The sequence below is a fragment of the Palaemon carinicauda genome, chromosome 3 (assembly GCF_036898095.1).
Source record: "Palaemon carinicauda isolate YSFRI2023 chromosome 3, ASM3689809v2, whole genome shotgun sequence".
In the NCBI taxonomy this organism is placed as follows: Eukaryota; Metazoa; Arthropoda; class Malacostraca; order Decapoda; family Palaemonidae; genus Palaemon; species Palaemon carinicauda.
In genome coordinates, this window is record NC_090727.1 from 142,831,092 (window position 1) to 142,851,378 (window position 20,287).

Consider the following 20,287-nt stretch of genomic DNA (forward strand, 5'->3'; position numbering starts at 1 on the left):
GAAGAGCATTCCTAGTCATTCTTAAAGCGCCGAGCGAAACACACACGCGCGCGCGCGCGCACACACACACACACACACACACACATATATATATATATATATATATATATATATATATATATATATATATATATATATTATATATATATATATATATATATATATAGAGAGAGAGAGAGAGAGAGAGAGAGAGAGAGAGAGAGAGAGAGAGAGAGAGAGATGAAACAAATTAACATATTTGCTGTAATAAAGTAAACTGAGGAACAAGAACATTTACACCATTATTAGCTTGATCGCGCAATCAACATTCGACCACAACCAACGTGCCAACTGGTACTTGGAAGCATGACAGTCTTCCTTACTTAAGAAGGGTGTTTTCTTGGTCCTGCAACGTTTGTACTTTTAAGCTTTTAGCCTCTTGCGTTAGCAACACAAATGATAAGCTCGGTATTCTGCAGGAACCATGAAATTTGGTTGCCATATACATCCTTATTGATTATTTAGATAATTATAAAATGTGAACGCGATACTACAGAATAGCAAGACATTCTTAACCAGGTCTTTAACAGCAGTTATCTGTTGAATTCGACCTCCAGAAGATTATTGTCACAAAAAAATCTTCGAGGTAACCTAAGTGATGAGGTAACCTAAGTGATATATATAATCGTTATAGAAATGTAAACTACTTGCTGCGTAAATTGTTTTGATGAATATACAGAGAATCTTTTGAAATTTAATATTAACACAAAGTTCAATGTTTAACGCTGTTTATGACGGAATTATTCATAGACACTGGAAGCCATAGGCAGTCTGACAATCCTACAGATTAAAAAGATCTACAGTTTTTAGCGTGTCTCTGAATTTTAGATTTTTGCTTTGGAATAGACGAGATTTACAGGTTTTTAGCTGTTAAATCTTATTCCTAAAATGTACCTACATATTTGTAATATAATCAAATCTAGGGTAATTTTGCGCATATGGATCTAACGATCTATATGCATAAAATTTTAGTTCTAAACATATTTTAAGACGACAGTTGACATTTCGGGGATAAGAGAATTTTGTGCCTTGCTAGTTAAGGATCATAATGTTACTTTTTTACTTGTTTTTGGGTTTAGATCCAACCCTCCACTGAAGTCGAGTGAACTACTACTCGGGCGGGTCCATATTAATCATCTAACGAAACATTTTCATTATAACTTATACAATTCTTTGATTGTAGCATCTTCCAAATCATATGATCTTGTGAAAAGTAATGTCTTTAGTTTCTTCTTAAATTCAATTTAATTATATAAGCATAGAAAGAGAAAATGCATTCAAATAAAACATCTATAAAGTATTATACCATCAATTAGTGAATACTTTTACGTTTCTAAATTATACAACATGCAGAAGGTATTGCATATATCCTATTCGAAATTTTGCATTTGAAAGTAGGTTATCAACTTTAAGGTTTGGTCCATACAAAATAGATTATAGGATAAAATATTTACTATAAAGATCCAGGTGGTCTTAAAAAACGTAGCTGTAAAACTTTATTTACTAGAAAGACGTTTAGTTATGCTGCACAGAGACACTTCAACGACCTTCCACTTGATGTCAAGAATAACCAAAATGTGGCAGCTTTCAAGAAAAACCTGACTTATCTTTTTAGAAAGTGTTATAATAATGTCCTGAAAACTATTAAGCCTGAATACAAATGCTAGCGAAATAACTGATAAGATAGAGCGCAAAATGTTAGCTGGGAAGGAATTATTTTCACACTCCAAGGCCCGCCTGAACAGACTTTTAGTGTCTGATGGAGAGCGAGAAATAAACCCGTAAAAGTTAAGTAAGGAGTGGGTGGGTGGCATTTAGCATGGATGCGTTAAAGAGAGTAAAGATATATTGAATTTTCGTGCTAGCCAATAAGCGGGTAATCTGTTTGGTTTTGATTGTTCAGTAGATAAACTATATAATCCTTAACTCATTTTTTTCAGCAACTTAGGAAATATGTTGTTATAGTTTCAAAATACAAAATTTGTATCGAGTGTTTTATATACAATTCGTCAAAATTTTAATCATGAAACACTAATTGGAGATCCTGTAGACACTTCTTAAGATTATATTCCACATACTCATATTTTTTTCAGATTTCTTCTGATAATTTTCATAAAAAAAAAGAACTAAGTAAACACTTAACTGTAGGTACCAAGCTATCAAATAATATATATACACGAATTTCAATAGATGTGGAAACGAGGAGGGGTTAAACTTTCCTTTACATTTGTTTGTTACGTTTAGAATTTGCATTGCTGTAAACAAGCATTCGTTAGGTTATAATAATTTCGTAACTAGTAGTGTGAAAAATATTTTCTTATGACGTTAGATAAGTTGTTTAATATTAAATGTAGTTAGAAAATAGCTATTGGCTTGGATAATAACCAAAGCGAGACCACTAAGTGACGACCGCATCAGCAGCCGGCCAAACATTCCAAGTATTTGCTATCATGAGGCGAACTGGCGAAGATGCTCAAACCGTGTAGTAAGTAAATTTAACAACTTGTACGGTAGTATATAATTGCAAGGAAATCTCAGCTTAACATACTTCGTTCATTATTTCTCTCAAGGTCAACCAAAATTAGACGAATTAGTGAATATAGTCTTGAAGTATATGCATCTGCTCTTAAGGTCCACACTATGGATCAGCGTGGAGGAATAAACTTCTTTAACGATAAAGTCTGTTTTACATAACGAGATTAGTTGTCATCATTTGTCTTAATTTAATCCCGTGTAAGTAAATTTAACAACTTGTACGGTAGTATATAAATGCAAGGAAATCTCAGCTTGACATAATTTCTTGGTTCATTATTTCTCTCAAGGTCAACCAAAATTAGACATTCATAAATATAGTCTTGAAGTATATGCATCCGCTCTTAAGGTCCACACTATGGATCAGCGTGGAGGAATAAACTTATTTAACGATAAAGTCTGTTTTACATAACGAGATTAGTTGTCATCATTTGTCTTAATTTAATCTACAGAGACGCTACCCAACAAATACTGTTAGGCTTGTATCCCCGCTATGCATTTGCTTTTCTAGAAAAAGGTACTTTATAGAAACAGTTTTGTAAATTTTAGTGATGTTCACGTATTAGTTCGGGAAACTGTTTCCATTCACTTTGCATTTATTTGGGAGATTAAGTGGTTGATCTTAATGGAACAGTTTTAAAATAGTACAATTATTTTATACAAAAACCATTTAAAATTGGGTGGTAAATCTGTTTTCTGTTGTTCACGATGCTCTAACGTGGGCGTGGGTGGGCGTAAGTATTAATTTATGCTCATAATGCATTTTTGGAGACAAATACTTATGTATAAACCTATATGTAAATGTCTTAAATGTGCATAAAACAAAAACTATCGTATCTCAAAATTTAGCGTATATCAAAACCATTTCTAGCCTACTTGTCGCTGTGGAAATTGTCTGCATAGCAATAATGCTTGACCACGCCCCCTTTGCGAAAGAAACTAAAATAACTATTATGAATACAAATGTAATATAAAAGTATTGCGATATATATTCATTGTTATATTACAAGCTCAAATCAGATTTGGGCGATACCAAAGATCTATGGGTTCTTCATTACGGCAAGGTTAACATGTCCACCATCTTGTGGTAAAAGGACGTAAAGAGAAGCAATACTAAATCATCACCGTGGGTCTCTTTCTGCCGGGTAGAGACGGACTTAGTCTTTGTTGACAAAAGCTTCACTTGGAGAAGATGTAATGGACTTTTAGTATTTATAGCTATTTTCACCTCTAACATGGTAAGAATAATTTCATATCGCAATGTCAGCAGTATATTGCAGCGCAATTATTTCAATCGTTGTTGTATTTTTGCTGGCAATTAAGTAGTTAAATGTATCCGTCGTAAGCCAAAGTAGAGACGGAAGGGTTTTCGCTTAGAAAATATAAATATATTTTCTTATTTGAGATTGCTTATCTAAATAAAGCGAATATGGAGCTATTTAGTAGATAACAAGATTGCATGAATGTAAAGGGGTTAGATTTTGTCATTAATGCCCTCACAAGCCATGCCCAACGGTAACCTATATTCAGTCTGGCTGCTGGCCTTTGCGTAAGGTCAGCCATTTGTGCAGCTATGCGCGGACGTATATTCCTATTCCCTTGTTAAAAATGTTGTGATGTATAATTGTAGTACATTAATCGGTTTATATAAAGTTCTAAAAGTGTTTTAAGATCAAAAAGCTTTTTTATAAATGCATAGTTTAATGATGTAAAGCTAAACTTGACTTGGTTTATGCAAGCCTGCTTGATCCATTTCAAGATACTAGTTTGGTCTATCTTAATAATTTGAGAATAGACATAGACTACTGTTAGACAAATGTGTTTTCCATCCTACACTTTTGAATTCAAATGGCATACCTACGGTTATGATAAATCAAATCTTTGCTGATTTTGCTCACAAAGTTACACCTTGTGCTATATTAGCCTGTTCCACCCATAGGATATCATGCACAGATGGGGACCTGCATTTTATTGATAGAGATAAATGTGAATATTCAACTGCAATAAAAATTGAAATGTCCTGTTGTCGAATGGGAAAGTTTTCGAGATCCATTTAGCTTAACCTGGAAAACTTATGAGAGGTTAGACCTAGGTTTCGACTCTTTCAAAATTGTAACCCCGTCTTGAGCACTGTATAAGATGAATGTAATGTGTTTTTAGTGACAGAAATAAAAGATTTCTTATTTCACATTACTTATTTATAAGAAATTTCCATACTTGTGTTTGAGAGCTAGGCTGTATGAATTAACTGGCAAGGTAAATCGTAGTTTACTTACCACTTGAACAATATTTGAGGTGAGTAGGCCATTGTCTTGTAATTCGAATAAAAGGTTTTAGATCAGAATGCAATGCTACTTCCATAAAATTTCACGCTCAACATGTCTCGATTATGGAATTAAGGACAGCGTTCCCCAGAATGATTACCAGCAGCACCCATTAAACCCTGGGAACCTTTGTATAACAACTGATAGGCCCTCCCGCGTGCATAGAACACTACCTAACCTATAAGCCTTGTCCTTACCTAAGGGGGGTGGGGGGGGGGGGGGTAAACACCCCCTTAGACTCCTGTATTCTTAGCAATAGGGTTGAATATATAATAGAGTTATGGGGCTTGGTCGTCGTCATACAAGCACCCCAAACCCTGATAGGGTCCCTCACAATTTCTTAAATAAGGGGGTACGGTTAAGCATTTACCAGTTAGTTGTTGTTATAGGTTAACTAAAAGGATTTAGATTTGGGTGTTTTGATGTAAATAATATAAAACTGAATGGTGCAAGTAGCCATGTACTAACCTCCCTGTGAAAGTGAGATGCGTTGTGAATGTTCAGCAGGAATATTTGATAGGCTAGTAATTTATTCTACATATTAATTAACAATTTGATGATATTTTAGATACTGTTTAGTTAGTTTTAACTTCTCAAGGTTATGGCTCATGTCTGTTGTGAATGAAGTCTTGATTGTGTAGCCTCCCCTTTTTTCTTCCTTTTTTTTTTTACATTAAAAGAGTAAATTAATCAATTAAAATTGTTGGTTTTTATTATTTAAAGAAACTAGCCTTTAATAGTTTTTCATGTAGAAAGGTATTTTTCTATCAAGAAAACTACTTGGTTATCTTAGGTTATTATTGTTGATGTGCTTCCGACCCAAACATACCTACATAGCCTACAACTAATCCATTGAATCGGCTAATCTGGTAGGGCTTTCCCCCAATTATGCTGGATTACCAAAGGTATACTGTAATATTTTGAGTTTCAAAGGATGGATTTTATGTTAGTCATTTGAATACTAACATTTCAGTTGATCACTATTTCTATATTCTCTTAAGTCATAAAATTTTTTCTTTTTGCCCAATATTATTTGTTACTTTTATTGCTTTGGCTTTTTTTTATATACACTATACAATGCATAACTTGTCCTTTTCCTCATGTATAACGCCTCAAAACTTTTGTCACTTTTCCGCCACAGTACACTATTTGAATCGTTAAGCTTAATACTCCCTGCAAAGTCTTATTGAACTAAGATCTTGCAGATAGAATAAACTCTGAATGATGCAAACATCCATTCATGTTCACTCTAGTACTAAGCTTTTAGTTTTGAGATGTGTGTATATAAGTGTTAATTATCTTTTACGTTTTCTTAGAGGAGCAACAAATTTTTAAAATACAGTAGAGTATTTTTTTTTTACCTGCAAGTTTTATTTATTGTAAATTCTGTGCTGGGAAAGTTTTCTGATGCTATTTTTAACTTTCAGATGGATATTGAAAGCAGTAGGCCACATAAGTGGCCACAACTGCTTGATATGACAAAAGAGGAGTGCCAAAAATCTCTGCGAGCTCTTGGTTAGTGTTTTTGGTGTTTTGGATACACTGTAATTACTCTACATACCTTGGATACCTGTCTGGATTTCATAACTATAAACTTTGAGGAAATAAATGTATAATAATCTAACATTTTATTTTTTCCAGAAATATCTGCTTACAGCCAAATGATATCAGTCCTTCGGGCCCAAGGAGAACTTACTAAAGAAAAAAAGAAACTTTTAAATGATCTACAAAATATTTTTTCGATAAACTTAGAACGTCATAGGGCAGAGATAAGACGAGCTGTTAATGATGAAAAATTAAATACTATAGCAGAGACGTGAGTATGATTTTGCACTGCATTTTTGGTATACTATCAGTATATTATTGATAATAAGAAATTTGAAGAGGAGGGAAGAAAGATTTCAAAATTTTGAAGTGTAATAAAGCTTTGTATAGCAGAATTTAATGGTAAATTAAGGAAAAAAAATTTTTTAGTGGTCTTAATTACTGTACGTACTGTTTTAAACTCGGGGGAAGGGTAACACTGTTTAATCTTCCTAAGACCTAAAACTATATATTTTTTTGAGATAAGATTTGATAGATGGAGACACTATGATATGAAATGTGCATGAGGTTCATCAAATATTGTGGGTCGTGTCCTTTGCAAAGTTATGAAGAATTTGAGCCGTATATTTCCAAGAAGTAGGATGTGATGAAACGCACATTACGGTATTGTCTTTTTATTTTTCAGGTTAGCGGGCCCTAATACAGGAGTTGAGTGGGCAGTAGAAGGAAGAAGGTTAATCCCCCTTATGCCTAGAGTGCCACCTCAGACTGCATATACAGCATTGGCAACTAGGATGGCAATGCTTTATTACAATATGAATTCAAAAATGCCTCCACCAGCAGCAACAGCCCATTATGGGAAGTTTGATGGTCTGTATTGATAATTATTTACTTCCACATAATGGCTATAAGTGTAAAATAAAGACACTTCTATTCAGTCTAATGCTTTTAAATCCTATTTAGATATTCTTGAAATTGTAATGATTTTCGTAGAATTGTAAAGAAAAGACGTTGAGTTTTGAAGGCGAGTAGTTCATGTAGCACACTTGAGCCTGTGTAAGAATGTTTAAAAAAAAATGCCCCATTTACATTAACTCGTTGAAATGACAGCAGCGCTATGATCCTCTGAAATTATAACAATGTATGGTTTTTTTTTCAAGCCATTCATTATAGTTGTTTTTTTTTCTTCCATTATACCGTCAGATCTTGGTTGCGAGTCTGATGCCACAGATTCGGAGGAAGAGACTGAAGGTTTACGTTTTATATCGGGAGCCATGGTTCCCCAGCAGTATAATGCAGATCAGGGTCTATACACAACGCTTCCACAATCACAAGCTCGCATTGCGAGAATATCGTCGTAAGTACAGATGGTATTGTGATATAAGCCGTAACCGTAACTTACATCAAATCTTGTATCGAATAATGAGGCTGCAGATCTTTTAGAACCTTAGTTTGTGGAAAGGGATTTAGTCATTAAAAAGAATTTAGATAGTCATATTTTTTTATTGAATAATGATTAAGCTACATTATTTTGTTATATTGTATCTCTCATCCAGAAGCCATATTATTTCTCCCTTACCCATTTGAGATTTATTTTCCCAAATGTTATTAGTCCAATGTCATCAGCCAACATCACCCAGGGAACTATTTTCGCTAAACTCATGTCATTTTACTCGATATTTTTTTTAGTTTTCCACTTTTGAGATTACTGCAGTAAATGACACCATTTTAATGTATTTTTCCAAAAATGAAAAGTCTAGAATTTTGAAATTAATGAGGATGAGTATCAGAGTATATTTTTTTCATTTCTTGTCATTGGTATTTAGCATGTACTGTAGATTGTTGATGGATCTTTTTTTTATAAGAATTGATGTTTTTGTTGCAGTAAAGAGAATAGAGAAAATAGGGAAGCTCCTACCACCACCACCGCGTCTTCAGTAAGTAGTGGCCCTATGAGCATGGGTCCTATGGCAATGGGTAGTGCTGGGAGTGACAAAAGAAAACGAAAGAGGTCTCTTTCAACTGATCACCCATTGCCGCCTCCTCCTCCTCAACCTGTTAGTCGGGAACAACCTCTAACGCCAAATACACCAACCAAACCACAAGTAAGAGGATAAGAACAATGTATGAAGTCAAGGGTGTTGAATAATTGTCAGAATTAGATTGTATTTAAAAAGGGGACAGCTGTGGTGTGAGAGAAAATTATATGCAACTTGTGTATTGCTCTAAGAAAGGATGGCAGCCAGCAAGGTCACTGGAGAAAAATGTAGGTGTATATTACAGTAGTGTAAAGACTTTAATATTGAATATGAATATACCTTGCTAGTATCCCAAGCAATGGATTGCCAATTATTTGATTGTCTTCACAGCATCCCTTAAGCACCTAGCTGTAGCCATTTTTTTTTTTACTATCTACTTTACCTCCGGTAAATCTTCTTTCCCCATCATGTTATCCAATCTCGTTATTATTAATTCTCATTGCAACTGTAGTGTTTTCCCCCAGTTGTACTTAGGTACTGAATGATCTCCCTCATCCCAAATGCTATGAAAATCCAAAGGATTGTAAAAAGATTGAGAAGGCTAGGTGGTAAGAACTAAAAAGGAGCTGGTAATATAATATCAGTAACAGTCATTCTTTTTAAATGAATATATAGCCACACTTTGGCTTCTGGCAACATAATCTAGGTTATGTTGCTTATAAAGGTGATTAATCTTTTTTAGGTATATGGTTTTGAATTTAAAGGATAAGGAAAGTATATAGTATAGCAAGCTATAATTATTTCTTCTTGCATCTAATCCCAGTATATTCAAGAAATTTAAATCTTTACATCTTGTGATTTGAAGAGACAACTTGGACTGTACGTAGTCCATTATTTGAAAGTTAAGAATAAGATGTCTGTAAGCTTATGCTAATCTATACTCCATTAATGGAAGCATTGTGGCTCACATGTAGTGTGCCGGGTAAACATTTGGAAGGTAGGGATTTAGATCTAGTTGTGGCTCATTTGTCCTCCAAACTATAGATGGGTAACAGTCCTTTGCCTGGAGTCATGGATATTGGAGGAAGGAGAAGGAGTTCTCTTTATTCCATATATTTGATGGCCTAGTTAGTATGGGTCTGGGAGGCATTCTCATCACCATTTAGTGGGATAGGATTTAACTGTAACAATGTTATTGTATCAAACTTGTATCCTTGTAAGATAGGAAAAATATTTTTTGTACAACAGGATGATTATGGAATATTCATAGGATTTAGTACCACCAAAAAATCTTGAAATAAATTTTTAAGTAGAGAAGATTTTGGGGATGATCCAATCACATTGATATGAATGACAAATAGCAGTTTGTCATCACACAATATTCTTACTATAATTTAAACATTATGTATTACAATGGAAAAAATGCATTGATTTTCTCAAATAAATTTTATAATTTAAGCATTATAATTTATATTGCAATGGCAAAAAGAAATTGATTTTCTCACAGAAATTTTATGAGTTGCAGATCGGGGGAATTAGTAGACCAATCCCAGGACCACCCATGAAAATAACTGTTACTGGTAATGTCACCAGAGGTACCCCTGGCACGCCGACATCCACTCTAGGTGGTCATACTCAGAAGGTAAGGGTCATGTATTTATTGTTTGATAGATTTTTCTTTCTGGAGAGATTTTTGGGAAATGTTGGGACCTTTGCCCCTTTGAAATCCAAAAGAATCTTGGCCATTCAAGAAAATTAAAAACGGCTGACAAAAAAAAAAAAAAAACTATTTTGTCAATTACTAATAAAATAAGTCCAGCACAATATGTTATTGTATTTGTAAGTTTCTGTAAATGGTTGTTAAATGCCTTTCCCACTATGTAGATGGAACAGTATGGTATAAAAGAAACCTATGTGCCTTTGGTCCAGTAGCGAAGCTTATCTGGAGGAGCTGTCTTTGTCATGATGGTAGTGATTTTGGGAAATGTTATTAACAATGGTAAATTCCAATTCGAGAAACTCATTAGATTACCTGTTGAAAGGGGTTGATAACTGTAATACAATCTCTCTAAAGTAATATAGATAAATGTTGAGGTATGCTGTGTGAAAGAAATTGTTTATTACTTCAATGATTTTATAAAATTTTAATTTAAAGTGAGCCTGGGATAAATTCTATGATAACGACCATTGTACTCTGAACACGAGATAGATACATAACCGAAAACAGTGAGTGAAACAGAATTGGGACTACAATATTGGTAATCCTCAAAATAGAAGTTTAAGAGCAAATCTTTTTCTACAATATTGTACATACATATACCAAAGGCACTTCCCCCAATTTTGGGGGGTAGCCTACATCAACAAATGAAACAAAACAAAAAAGGGGACCTCTACTCTCTACGTTCCTCCAGCCTAACCAGGGACTCAACCGAGTTCAGCTGGTACTGCTAGGGTGCCACAGCCCAACCTCCCACATTATCCACATATTGTAATATGGATAAACATGGCCTCAGTCACATTTTAGACTTGGGTGCTTGTGAATATTCTGGGGAAAGTTGGTTAAATTGAGTAATTACTGTACTGCTTTCCGGCTTACAAGGATTAACAATTTTGCATTATACGTATAGTGCTGAAATTATCGAGACTTTTATAAGATAAAAATGTCGATGCTTCATTCAGTTTTAAAATTTCAGGTAATACTGGTGTCTACCTCAGGAGCAAGTGGTGTTGGAGGTAACATGTATCAACGTTCTCTAACTGTCCCAGTGATGAAAGGGGGGCCAGGAGCCCCTCCCACTGTAATGAGAGGTATGCCAGCAGGTCCTGGCCCAATATCCTCAAATCAAATGCAGACGGGTAAGGAGCTGAACAGAATTTTCCTTTTATGTTGGGATTATTTTTTTTTTCAATATCTTGGATGTTTGATGATTTTCCTTTTAAAATCTTTTTATGAAAGGGGTGTATTACCAGGGATGATGTTTTGTAAAGGCACCAGTAGTGAATAACCTTGTTAGCAGAGTAGAATCTGTTTTGTTGCGTTCTTCTTAAAGTCATGAGAAAAGAAAGGCTTCAAATGACGTAAAGTAATAGTTTATTGGCTATTAATTTTTAAGTGCACTATGGGGATTATATAAAGTTTTTCAAACCAATGTGCTTGATCTCTGATTGTGTGGATATGAAAGAAAAAAAAACTTGAAGGCTTATAGGGTTGTAGTAGCCCATTGGAAACTTGCCTCCCTGGCAATCTGTTGGATGGGCGTTTTAGCCTCTCTCAAGCTTGATAATTCCTAGTAGTATTTGCAGCCTCGCCATCCTTGTGAGCCAGGGATGACTGGTGCGATTGGGGATCTTGTAGGTCTACCTGCCGAGTCATCACCAGCCACTGCCACTGGTCCTAGCTGGATGGAGAGAGTGCTTGCACCTTGATCATGTGTATATGGTCAGTTTCAAAGGAGTTGTTCTGTGCCTAAGCCTATGCCATTCATAAGTGACCTACACGCTTATAAACTGTAAAGTCCTAAAGCCAATTGGGTCACAAACCATTTAATTTCAAAGAAGAATTTTTTTTTGTATCGGCTAGGCAAGGATTAGATTCAGTAGAAAGGAACTTTGAATTTTTGCTAAGGAACATGAAGATCAACATAGATAATGGTGTACAAAGAGCGAAGGAATTTTTAAATAAAACTTGTCCTTAGATTTCATATACTGCAGGGGTTATAATGGTCACATCTCATTGTTTTGTTAGAATTTCTTTTTAGGTTTCTGGTATTAGTTATTAACTTTAAAAAGCTTTTAATACTAAGCTTATAGATAAGAGGTCCTGCCCCTCAGTCTCCTAAGGGCTATTCAGTCTTGATAATTGTTTTGAAATTTTTCTGGCTTCTTAGTTTTATAAAGCAAAAAGATGTTGCTTACAACTTAGTTATGTTTTGTTATAAGTAGTTGTCACTTAAAGAGCTTTGTTATACCTAAGCCTGATGGTTAGAGAAAAATATTGAATATGAGCCAGAATAGTTAACTAATCTAGTTATTTCCTTGTTATATTCATCTGCAGAATAGTGCAGCAAGACAAAAGAGGTTCAGTGATTGAGGGCCAAGACTGATCACTAAATGTTGACATTTATTTACAAATACTGTAGCAATGGATTCCTTAAGCTTTTACACCTGAAGGGGACTTTCGATGGTTTTTGCAGCACATCTGATCATGATTGTAATGATTCTGCCCTTTTACCTCATCATCATGATCTTTTTTCCACTAAGAATACATTACTTCCAATTTTTAATTGTCTCGTGCAAGTTCCAAATTTCAACTTCTGTGCTCTTACAATGATGATAATAGTCAGACTATGTCTGGCCGTCTTGTTTGTGGTGGTTTTGATATTCAATATCTAAATACTTTTGTCTGCTGTGTTTATCATATAACTTAATCTCTTGTTTTTGTTTCATTTATGTATTATGGTTGATAGAAGTTTCTAAATAATGCCTATACTGTGTGCAAGTTGATTACAGTTTCCTTGTTTGTCCCGAGTAATATTTTTATTGATTTTTGTTGTATGTATACAGAGGTATAAAGTTGGAAACATGATTAATTAAAAAAAAAAATCATCTGGTTTAGAGGGGTATTGTACATATTTGAATTGGTTTAAACTGTTAGGAAAATTTTTGGGTGCAGAATACCATATGTAGGAAAGAGTTTTAAGAATAGAAAGTTTTGTACAAGTTAGAAAGAAGAGATACTGATATTTACCTAGGGCTGAGTAGAAATAGGACTCAATAACAACAGGTTTTGTACAAATTATAAAGAATAAATAACAGTATTAGATAAACTTGAATATGGAAGATTCTCATAACTGAAAAGTTGTGATAGCAGAAAAACTAATAATTGTTCTCCATATTTTTTTTATTTAGTTGGACCAAAAGGGATGGGAAAACGCTAGAAACTATTGTTCATTTGGAAATTTGTTCTGTCTTAAGCCATGTGAAAATTCCTCAAGCTTTTGTTGTTAGCAATTGTAGAAGGATTGTCATTGCTTTGAATTTCAGGTGGTAGCATTGGCTCTTCTTCAAATGTTATGGTACCTACTTCATATGCCAGTGGGGGTCAGAGTGCATCGGGTGGGGGAATTCCTCAGCCAGGTAAGAATAATTGTTGGGCAAATGTCACGTGTTTGGTGGCGGTAATGTAACAGTAGGGTTAGAATTGGGCTGAAGGATGATTAAGTTATTGGAAGCTATGGTTTGGCCTTTTTTTTTTTTTTCTATCGGATTACTGGTGTTGCTTTATGTTATTTTGGCTTCTATTTCTCACATGGTCTGATTGTAGATTTGAATTTAGTACTGTATGTGAATTCAGTTGTTGTGACATGGCTTTCGACAGGCGATCTTTGTTAGTGAAGCTTCAGCTAGTGGTACCTTAATCATTTTTATATATGCCAAAGGCTACATTGATAAAGCTTTCGCTGGTTATACCTTATTTAAGTTTCATTTTTGTCTTTGGAAAATTTGCAGAATATGGTTTGCTTACAGTATTGTTTTTATAAGTGGGGTTAATTCCACAGTACTAAATCACTTTTCGTCACTCAAAGTTTGTTGATAGTTATGCTGCTTTGTGAAAAAGTGGTTACCTATGCCTTTGTGATAACTACTTTTTATTTGTTGGAGCCATATATTCTTTTTGCGCATAAATAAAAACTCTTGGATGCTACAGTATTTGACATAGTGCATCTGGGAAGGTACAGAATTGTGTAAGTAGCGTATCGGGCCTTTTTTTTTGTAAGCTATAGATCATCACATTTTCTTAACCCTTTTACCACCAGGCTATTTGGAAATTTCCAACCCTTAACCCCCAGGGGGTTGTTTTTTTCCCCAGAACATTTTGCAGTATATTTTTTTTTAAATTGCCCTAACAGCCTTAATTTTTGTCATAGAGAGGTCAAGTTGGTCTCATTCTCTTGGAAAATGCCTGAATTTTCTCAAAAAATTATCAAAAATATGAAAAAAAGGATTTTATAGCATTTTTTGCAAGGACGTACCGGTACGTCCATGGTGGTAAAGGGATGGCTTTTGTGAAACGTACCAGTACGTCCTTGGGGGGTAAAAGGGTTAACCAGTTTATAATAAGGTAATAAAGATTAGGAAACGGTATGTTTAAGTGGGGTATTTATTATTTAACCAGTTTATAGTATGCTAATGAAGAATAGGAAATGGTACCTCCCAGATTTCACATACTGTACTTTTATTGTTTTTCCTTTCCTCCATGATTTTCTTTAGCTTATTACTTTGCAATATCAAGCAATTTTTACTTTTTTATGTTTGCTCTTTTCTTGAATTTTATTGTAAATGGGCGACTTATTTGAATTTCTTTTCATTTCCTTATGTATAATTTTCTCTTTACTGCTTTCTTTTACTAATAGATATGAATATTGTTAACAGATGGTTATGCATTTTTATTAATAATTTCTCTCGTGCAATGAACCTTGTAACTGTTGAAAATTAAACCTCACAAGAAAAGAGACAAAAGTAACAGTGAGTGGTCAGTGAAGATGAAAAAAAAAACTTTGTAAACAGCTCAGAAAATATTTTGTGTTATATGCTCGTGCATTTCCAAAATCTTGTAACTGTTAAGAAATAAAATTAGAGACGACTGGCGAAATCTAACCAAGGCCCTTTGCGTCAATAGGCGTAAGAGGAGATGATGATGAGACTAGTGAATGCTGAAAAATACCTCATAAAAATTAATAGATGCTGCAGTGAACCTATTAGGCAATGTTTGTGTACTAGCAGTCAGAAATTAGGAATGTGGAGGTACAGTACTTACAAATATTATGAATTTTCTGTGGAATTTCGTAGAAAGTCGACATCGGAATTTATTATTGAATATATGGTGACTGAAGTTGAAAATCTGTTTTCTCACAGTAAGAAAACATGAAGTATTATTATTATTATTTTTATTATTACTACTAGCTAAGCTATAACCCTAGCTGGAAAAGCTAGAGGCTATAAGCCAAAGGGCTCCAACAGGAAAAAAAAGCCCAATAAGGAAAGAAAACTAGCAAATAAACTACAAGAGAAGTAATAAACAATCAAAATAAACAGTACCGACATTGAATTAGATCTCATAAATATATATACTATAAAAAACTTGAAATCAAGAGGAAGAGAAATAAGATATTGCAGTGTGCCCAAGTGTACCCTCAATCAAGAGAACTCTAAATTAAGACATTGGAATGCCATGGTACAGAGGCTATGGCACTACCCAAGACTAGAGAACAGTGTTTTAATTTTGGAGTGTCCTCCTAGAAGAGCTGCTTACCATTGCTAAAGTCTCTTCCACCCTTACCAAGAAGAAAGTAGCCAGTGAACTATTGCATTGCAGTAGTTAACCCCTTGAACAAGGAAGAATTATTTGGTAATCTCAGTGTAGTCAGGTTATGAGGACAGAGAAGAATGTGGAGAGAATAGGCCAGACTATTCGAGGTATGTGTAGGCAAAGAAAATGAGCCGTAACGTAAGAGAGGGATCCAATGTAATACTGTCTGGCCAGTCAAAGGATCCAATAACTCTAGCAGTAGTATCTCACCTGATGGCTGGTGTACTGGCCAACCTACAGTACTGAAATTAGTATTATCACTAGGATATACACGGTACTCAAACTGATATTCTCTAATGGATATACTTGTATAAATGTGAAAATTTATATAAAAGAAAATTTAAAGAATAATTATCTAGTATGACCCTACTGCTATACATTACTGCATGGTATATTCTTGTAATGTATTTGAAGGTATAGTTCGATGAGATTCTCTCAAAACATTGGCTATTACAAGTACATGGTAAAGGGTTTCTTTTCAAACTTACGTAATGTTTAAGTACAGTTGTTGTTTATTGTGTTTTTCAGATATGTTTGTTAGCTCCCAAATGAAAAACATTTTTCTTTAATGATTTGAAATTTTTTTATTTAGCTTAATCTGTTATTCCTTACATTTTCCAGTAATGCCCCCTGGAACATACGTCAATAGAATGAGGCCGAGGGTGCCCTCCGGAGCCTTGCCTCCCAGACCTCGGCAGAGATCAAACTCTCTCGTTCTTCATACAGAACCAACGATGCCACAAAGAGGTACAGTATGCAATTTGCACATAGTTTCAATACTAATTTTATCTTATAAAGAATAATTTTTCATGCTTGCTAATAGTTTGTTTCTTAAATGTTTTAAAAGTAAATTTTTGAGGTCATGTTTTTAAAATTCATAAGGAACTTGACGACTTAATCATATTGATAGTTATTGAAATTTGAAAGATATCTTTAACATAGGAGCATGTTTGGAGAAAGAAAAGTGTTGAATACTGTACAGTAATTGCTGGATTTTGAATAATATTACCTACACATACAGAGAACATTATAAGACTTTACTTTCTTCCCTTGACTAGGTGTAGAAGCCAATTCTGGTAGTGGATCAGGTAATATGGGATCAAGCAGTCACCTTGGTTCAGTCCCTGGGTTTTCTGGCGGCCCACCTGGTATGATAGGGTCTTCTGCTCCATCATCGCATACTGTACCACCAAGCCATCTCATGACTCATCAGACAATACAGGTTGGAGAATACATGGCATATTTTTGTTTTATCAAAATCAGGCTGTAGAAGCCAGATAATGTGAATGATTTATATCTCATTTTCCTTTATGTTAAGAGTGATATTTATAGTGCATCCGGGAAATACAAGTATTGTTTAGATTGCTGCTGCATGTGCTATATAATTGCCTTTATATTATGGTACTCTTGTGTCTTGCTGTGCCTTTTCTGGAAGGGTACAGTATAATGATACAGATCTTTGTTATATGACGATTCTTTGTCAAAGCGCAAGCAAAAGTTTTGTTTGTTCCTATATGAATACAAACAATCGCCCTTTAGTAGGAGTATGATATCGGCTCGGCTGGAACCGGCCATTAGTAGTAGTTACTGGCAGATGGACGGTAAGCCCCACATCAAACAGTCGGCTATGCACTCCCTTTGAATTTCGGCAGCAAGCTATACTGACGTATTTGTTGCCTCTGCTGGCTATTATGTTAAACTTCTTTTTGCTTTTTCTTCTCGTGTGATGGATATTCATCATGCAGACACGTGGGTGTGTCCTGGAAAACCTAGCAAAGAATGTGACAGGTATATAAGTAAGCTTGCTGTGAATACTCATCTGTGTGTTCTGCAAAGGGTTTGTGACTGTTCGGAGTCATCCCTTTTTGACGAGTTCAGATTGTGGCCACCTCTGCAATGGGTGGAGGTTGGCAAAATGACAACCGAGGGATTCTACGGTTTAGGACATGGCAATGCCTAAGAAGATTCCAAAGATGCACTTTAGTTCCATTTTCTCTCCTTCCTCTTCTCAACCTGTTGCACCTCCTTTGAATTCCTCTAAGGGTGAGTCCTCTGAAGAAATTCGTAAAAGAGGAGGGGACCCTGGCTTGCACTCTGGGCATAATTCATGGAAAGCAGAGCTATCACTTTCCCCTAGTTAAGGCAATACTCCTGTGCCTTTCCTTCTTAAGTTCGCCTTTAGTTGTACCTTACCGACAACGATGTTAGGAAGTACCTTGACCTGAGGCAGTTGTGGACTGCCTCAGGCATAGTTTGTGTTCTGTCTGAGGAGAGGCTCCTGAAGCTGCTGGCTGATGCAAGGGCCTCAAATAAGCTTTTCTCTTCTACAACTTCCTCATCTCCTCTTCCCACCTTTGGAGGTTCTGGAAAATAAACCAGCCAGTTTTTGGTTCTTAAAGACTTCCTCCTTCCAAAGGATAAGTCTATTAAAGGATTACGATTTGTATTTTCATAAGAATAATTCACAAATTTTTACAGTAATTTGTGTTTTTCCTAACTTTACAAACCTTACTCAAGTTACAATTCCCTGCCTTGCTTACCTCGCAAGTTCTAGGCCCAAGCTCAAAAGAGAGTTCATAAAGGATTGTTGGGAGGGTGGGGCTTACCCTCCACCCACCAGAACTATTCCTGCCTTGTTGAAATTTTATGTCTTTTTCCATAAATACTCGTGTTTGCATAATTAGGAAAAATGAAAATTTAGAATAATCTTTCAAGTTTTTTATTCTATTAAAACTATCATTAGAGACTGAAAGGCAACTTTGGAAGTTAGAATACCGTTTTTCTTTGGAGTAAACCAACTGATTCTTTATTTGATAATTTGTTTTCCTTAATGCATTTTTCAATATATAGTATTTAAGTATTGAATATGTCTGAATGATTTTGAACTGCTTGTTAGGTGGACTACTTTGTCTTTTCTAGATATAAAAATATAGTGATTGACTTGTGTGCTTTGTATAGTTTTGCATGTGCAGTAATTTCAGCCTTGAATATAGTACACAACAATGGCGGTCTCGTTGTTTAGAAAACTGTTAACGAGGATAAGTTTTTATCCTATTTGGGGATTTGGTGTATTTGCATGGTTTTACTTCAGAATTCAAAAGCAACTTAAACATTGAATTCAAAAGTCACTTAAATATTGAATAATATGCAACAGGCTGTTATTTTCTTCACAGAAGTTATTGTAGTAAAAAATTATCACAATTACATTGCTAGACTTTCATATGGCTAGTTTAAAGAATTTATTCACAAAAGATAAATTGAAATGGAGCTAGGTAAAGTAAATGAGGGCAAACTACTAACTAACAATAAACCATAGGGATTAAATGATAGATATTAGGCTTAGTTCTGTGCAGCTGGAGTCAGAAGGATACACATGTACTATTGCAAAGAACCTTTACTATTGTTCTGATAGAATTTCTAATAGTTTTGTTTTAAACAATTTTTACATGGCATTTTTTTATGGCATGGCAAAGTTCATTAAATGTTGGTTTTTGCCTATTAACCCTTTTACCCCCCTGGCTATTTGGAACTTTCCAACCCTTAACCCCCAGGGGTTATTTTTTTTCAAGCATATTTTGCAGTATATTTTTTTTAATTGCTCTAACAGCCTTAATTTTCGTCATAGAGAGGTCAGGTTGGTCTCATTCTCTTGGAATTTGCCTGAAGTTTCTCAAAAAAATTTTCAAAAATATGCAAAAAATGTAAATAGCAGGTTTTTGCAAGGACGCACCGGTACGTCCATGGGGGTAAAGGGATGAGTTTTGTGAAACGTACCAGTACGTCCTTTGGTGGTAAAAGGGTTAAAAGAGTTCAGTTTTACCTACTACTATTGATTGAATGTTTCAGGTACGACCAGGCCCACCAGTTACGCCGGGTAAAGCCATCCAGATACGGCAAGAAGCAAGTAAGTAATTTTAGTATGATTATCTTGAAGTGTTTTTAGTGTCTGTTAGGACATGAATATTTTTGTCCTAAACACATAGATATGTATCATCTTAGGAGTCTCAACTTTTTTTTTTTTTTTTGTCATGAGTACAGTATACAGTACTGTAGTTTGTTTTGTTTTGACACAAGAGTTTTACACATTTTTGAAGATAACTTTACAAGCGTTTTTTATTAAGTTCTCAATCAAACAGTTTTGATGCCATGTAATGTGACTTATTTTCCTTGTGTTAGAGGTTTTGTATTGCCTACCAATCGAGTTTTAATACAAAGTTACATTTGAAGTTGTCTCAGGATTGGATATGTGAGGAAATTCAATGATTTAACAGCTAAATAACTTTTTATAGCACTGACACTATAGTAAAAGAAGATAGCTGTGATCTAAGTATTTAAGAATAGGAAGTGATAGGAATTGAGAGATACAAAAACACAAGGATATTAATAGACGCACTGTATAGTGAAAGGATACAACGCTGCATTGGTTGAACTTGCCAGAGATTGTTGCTCTGGATTCAACAGTTGTGCAAGGAAGCTGTTATGTCAATATTTAGTAGACA

At 34.8% G+C, this 20,287-nt stretch overlaps 1 protein-coding gene across 10 annotated transcripts in view; it reads left to right on the top strand.

Moving 5' to 3' along the window:
• The window catches only part of LOC137638585 (BRCA2-interacting transcriptional repressor EMSY), a 75,031-nt gene that overhangs the window by 9,692 nt on the left and 45,052 nt on the right, over positions 1-20,287 (top strand). For 6 of the 10 annotated variants that reach the window (XR_011044158.1, XM_068370784.1, XM_068370778.1 and 3 more), the window contains exons 2-12: positions 6,323-6,410; positions 6,537-6,711; positions 7,126-7,310; positions 7,644-7,797; positions 8,326-8,545; positions 9,927-10,061; positions 11,113-11,275; positions 13,463-13,555; positions 16,410-16,535; positions 16,847-17,010; positions 19,635-19,692. Coding sequence is in view for 9 of the 10 variants with exons in the window: in XM_068370784.1 (XP_068226885.1) it covers positions 6,323-6,410; positions 6,537-6,711; positions 7,126-7,310; positions 7,644-7,797; positions 8,326-8,545; positions 9,927-10,061; positions 11,113-11,275; positions 13,463-13,555; positions 16,410-16,535; positions 16,847-17,010; positions 19,635-19,692 (1,561 nt within the window). In the remaining variant the exon portion in view is untranslated. Of the gene's footprint in view, positions 1-2,501; positions 2,525-3,663; positions 3,810-6,322; positions 6,411-6,536; positions 6,712-7,125; positions 7,311-7,643; positions 7,798-8,325; positions 8,546-9,926; positions 10,062-11,112; positions 11,276-13,462; positions 13,556-16,409; positions 16,536-16,846; positions 17,011-19,634; positions 19,693-20,287 lie in introns of those variants that run through there. The other 4 variants (XM_068370779.1, XM_068370777.1, XM_068370780.1 and 1 more) reach the window with 4 other exon arrangements.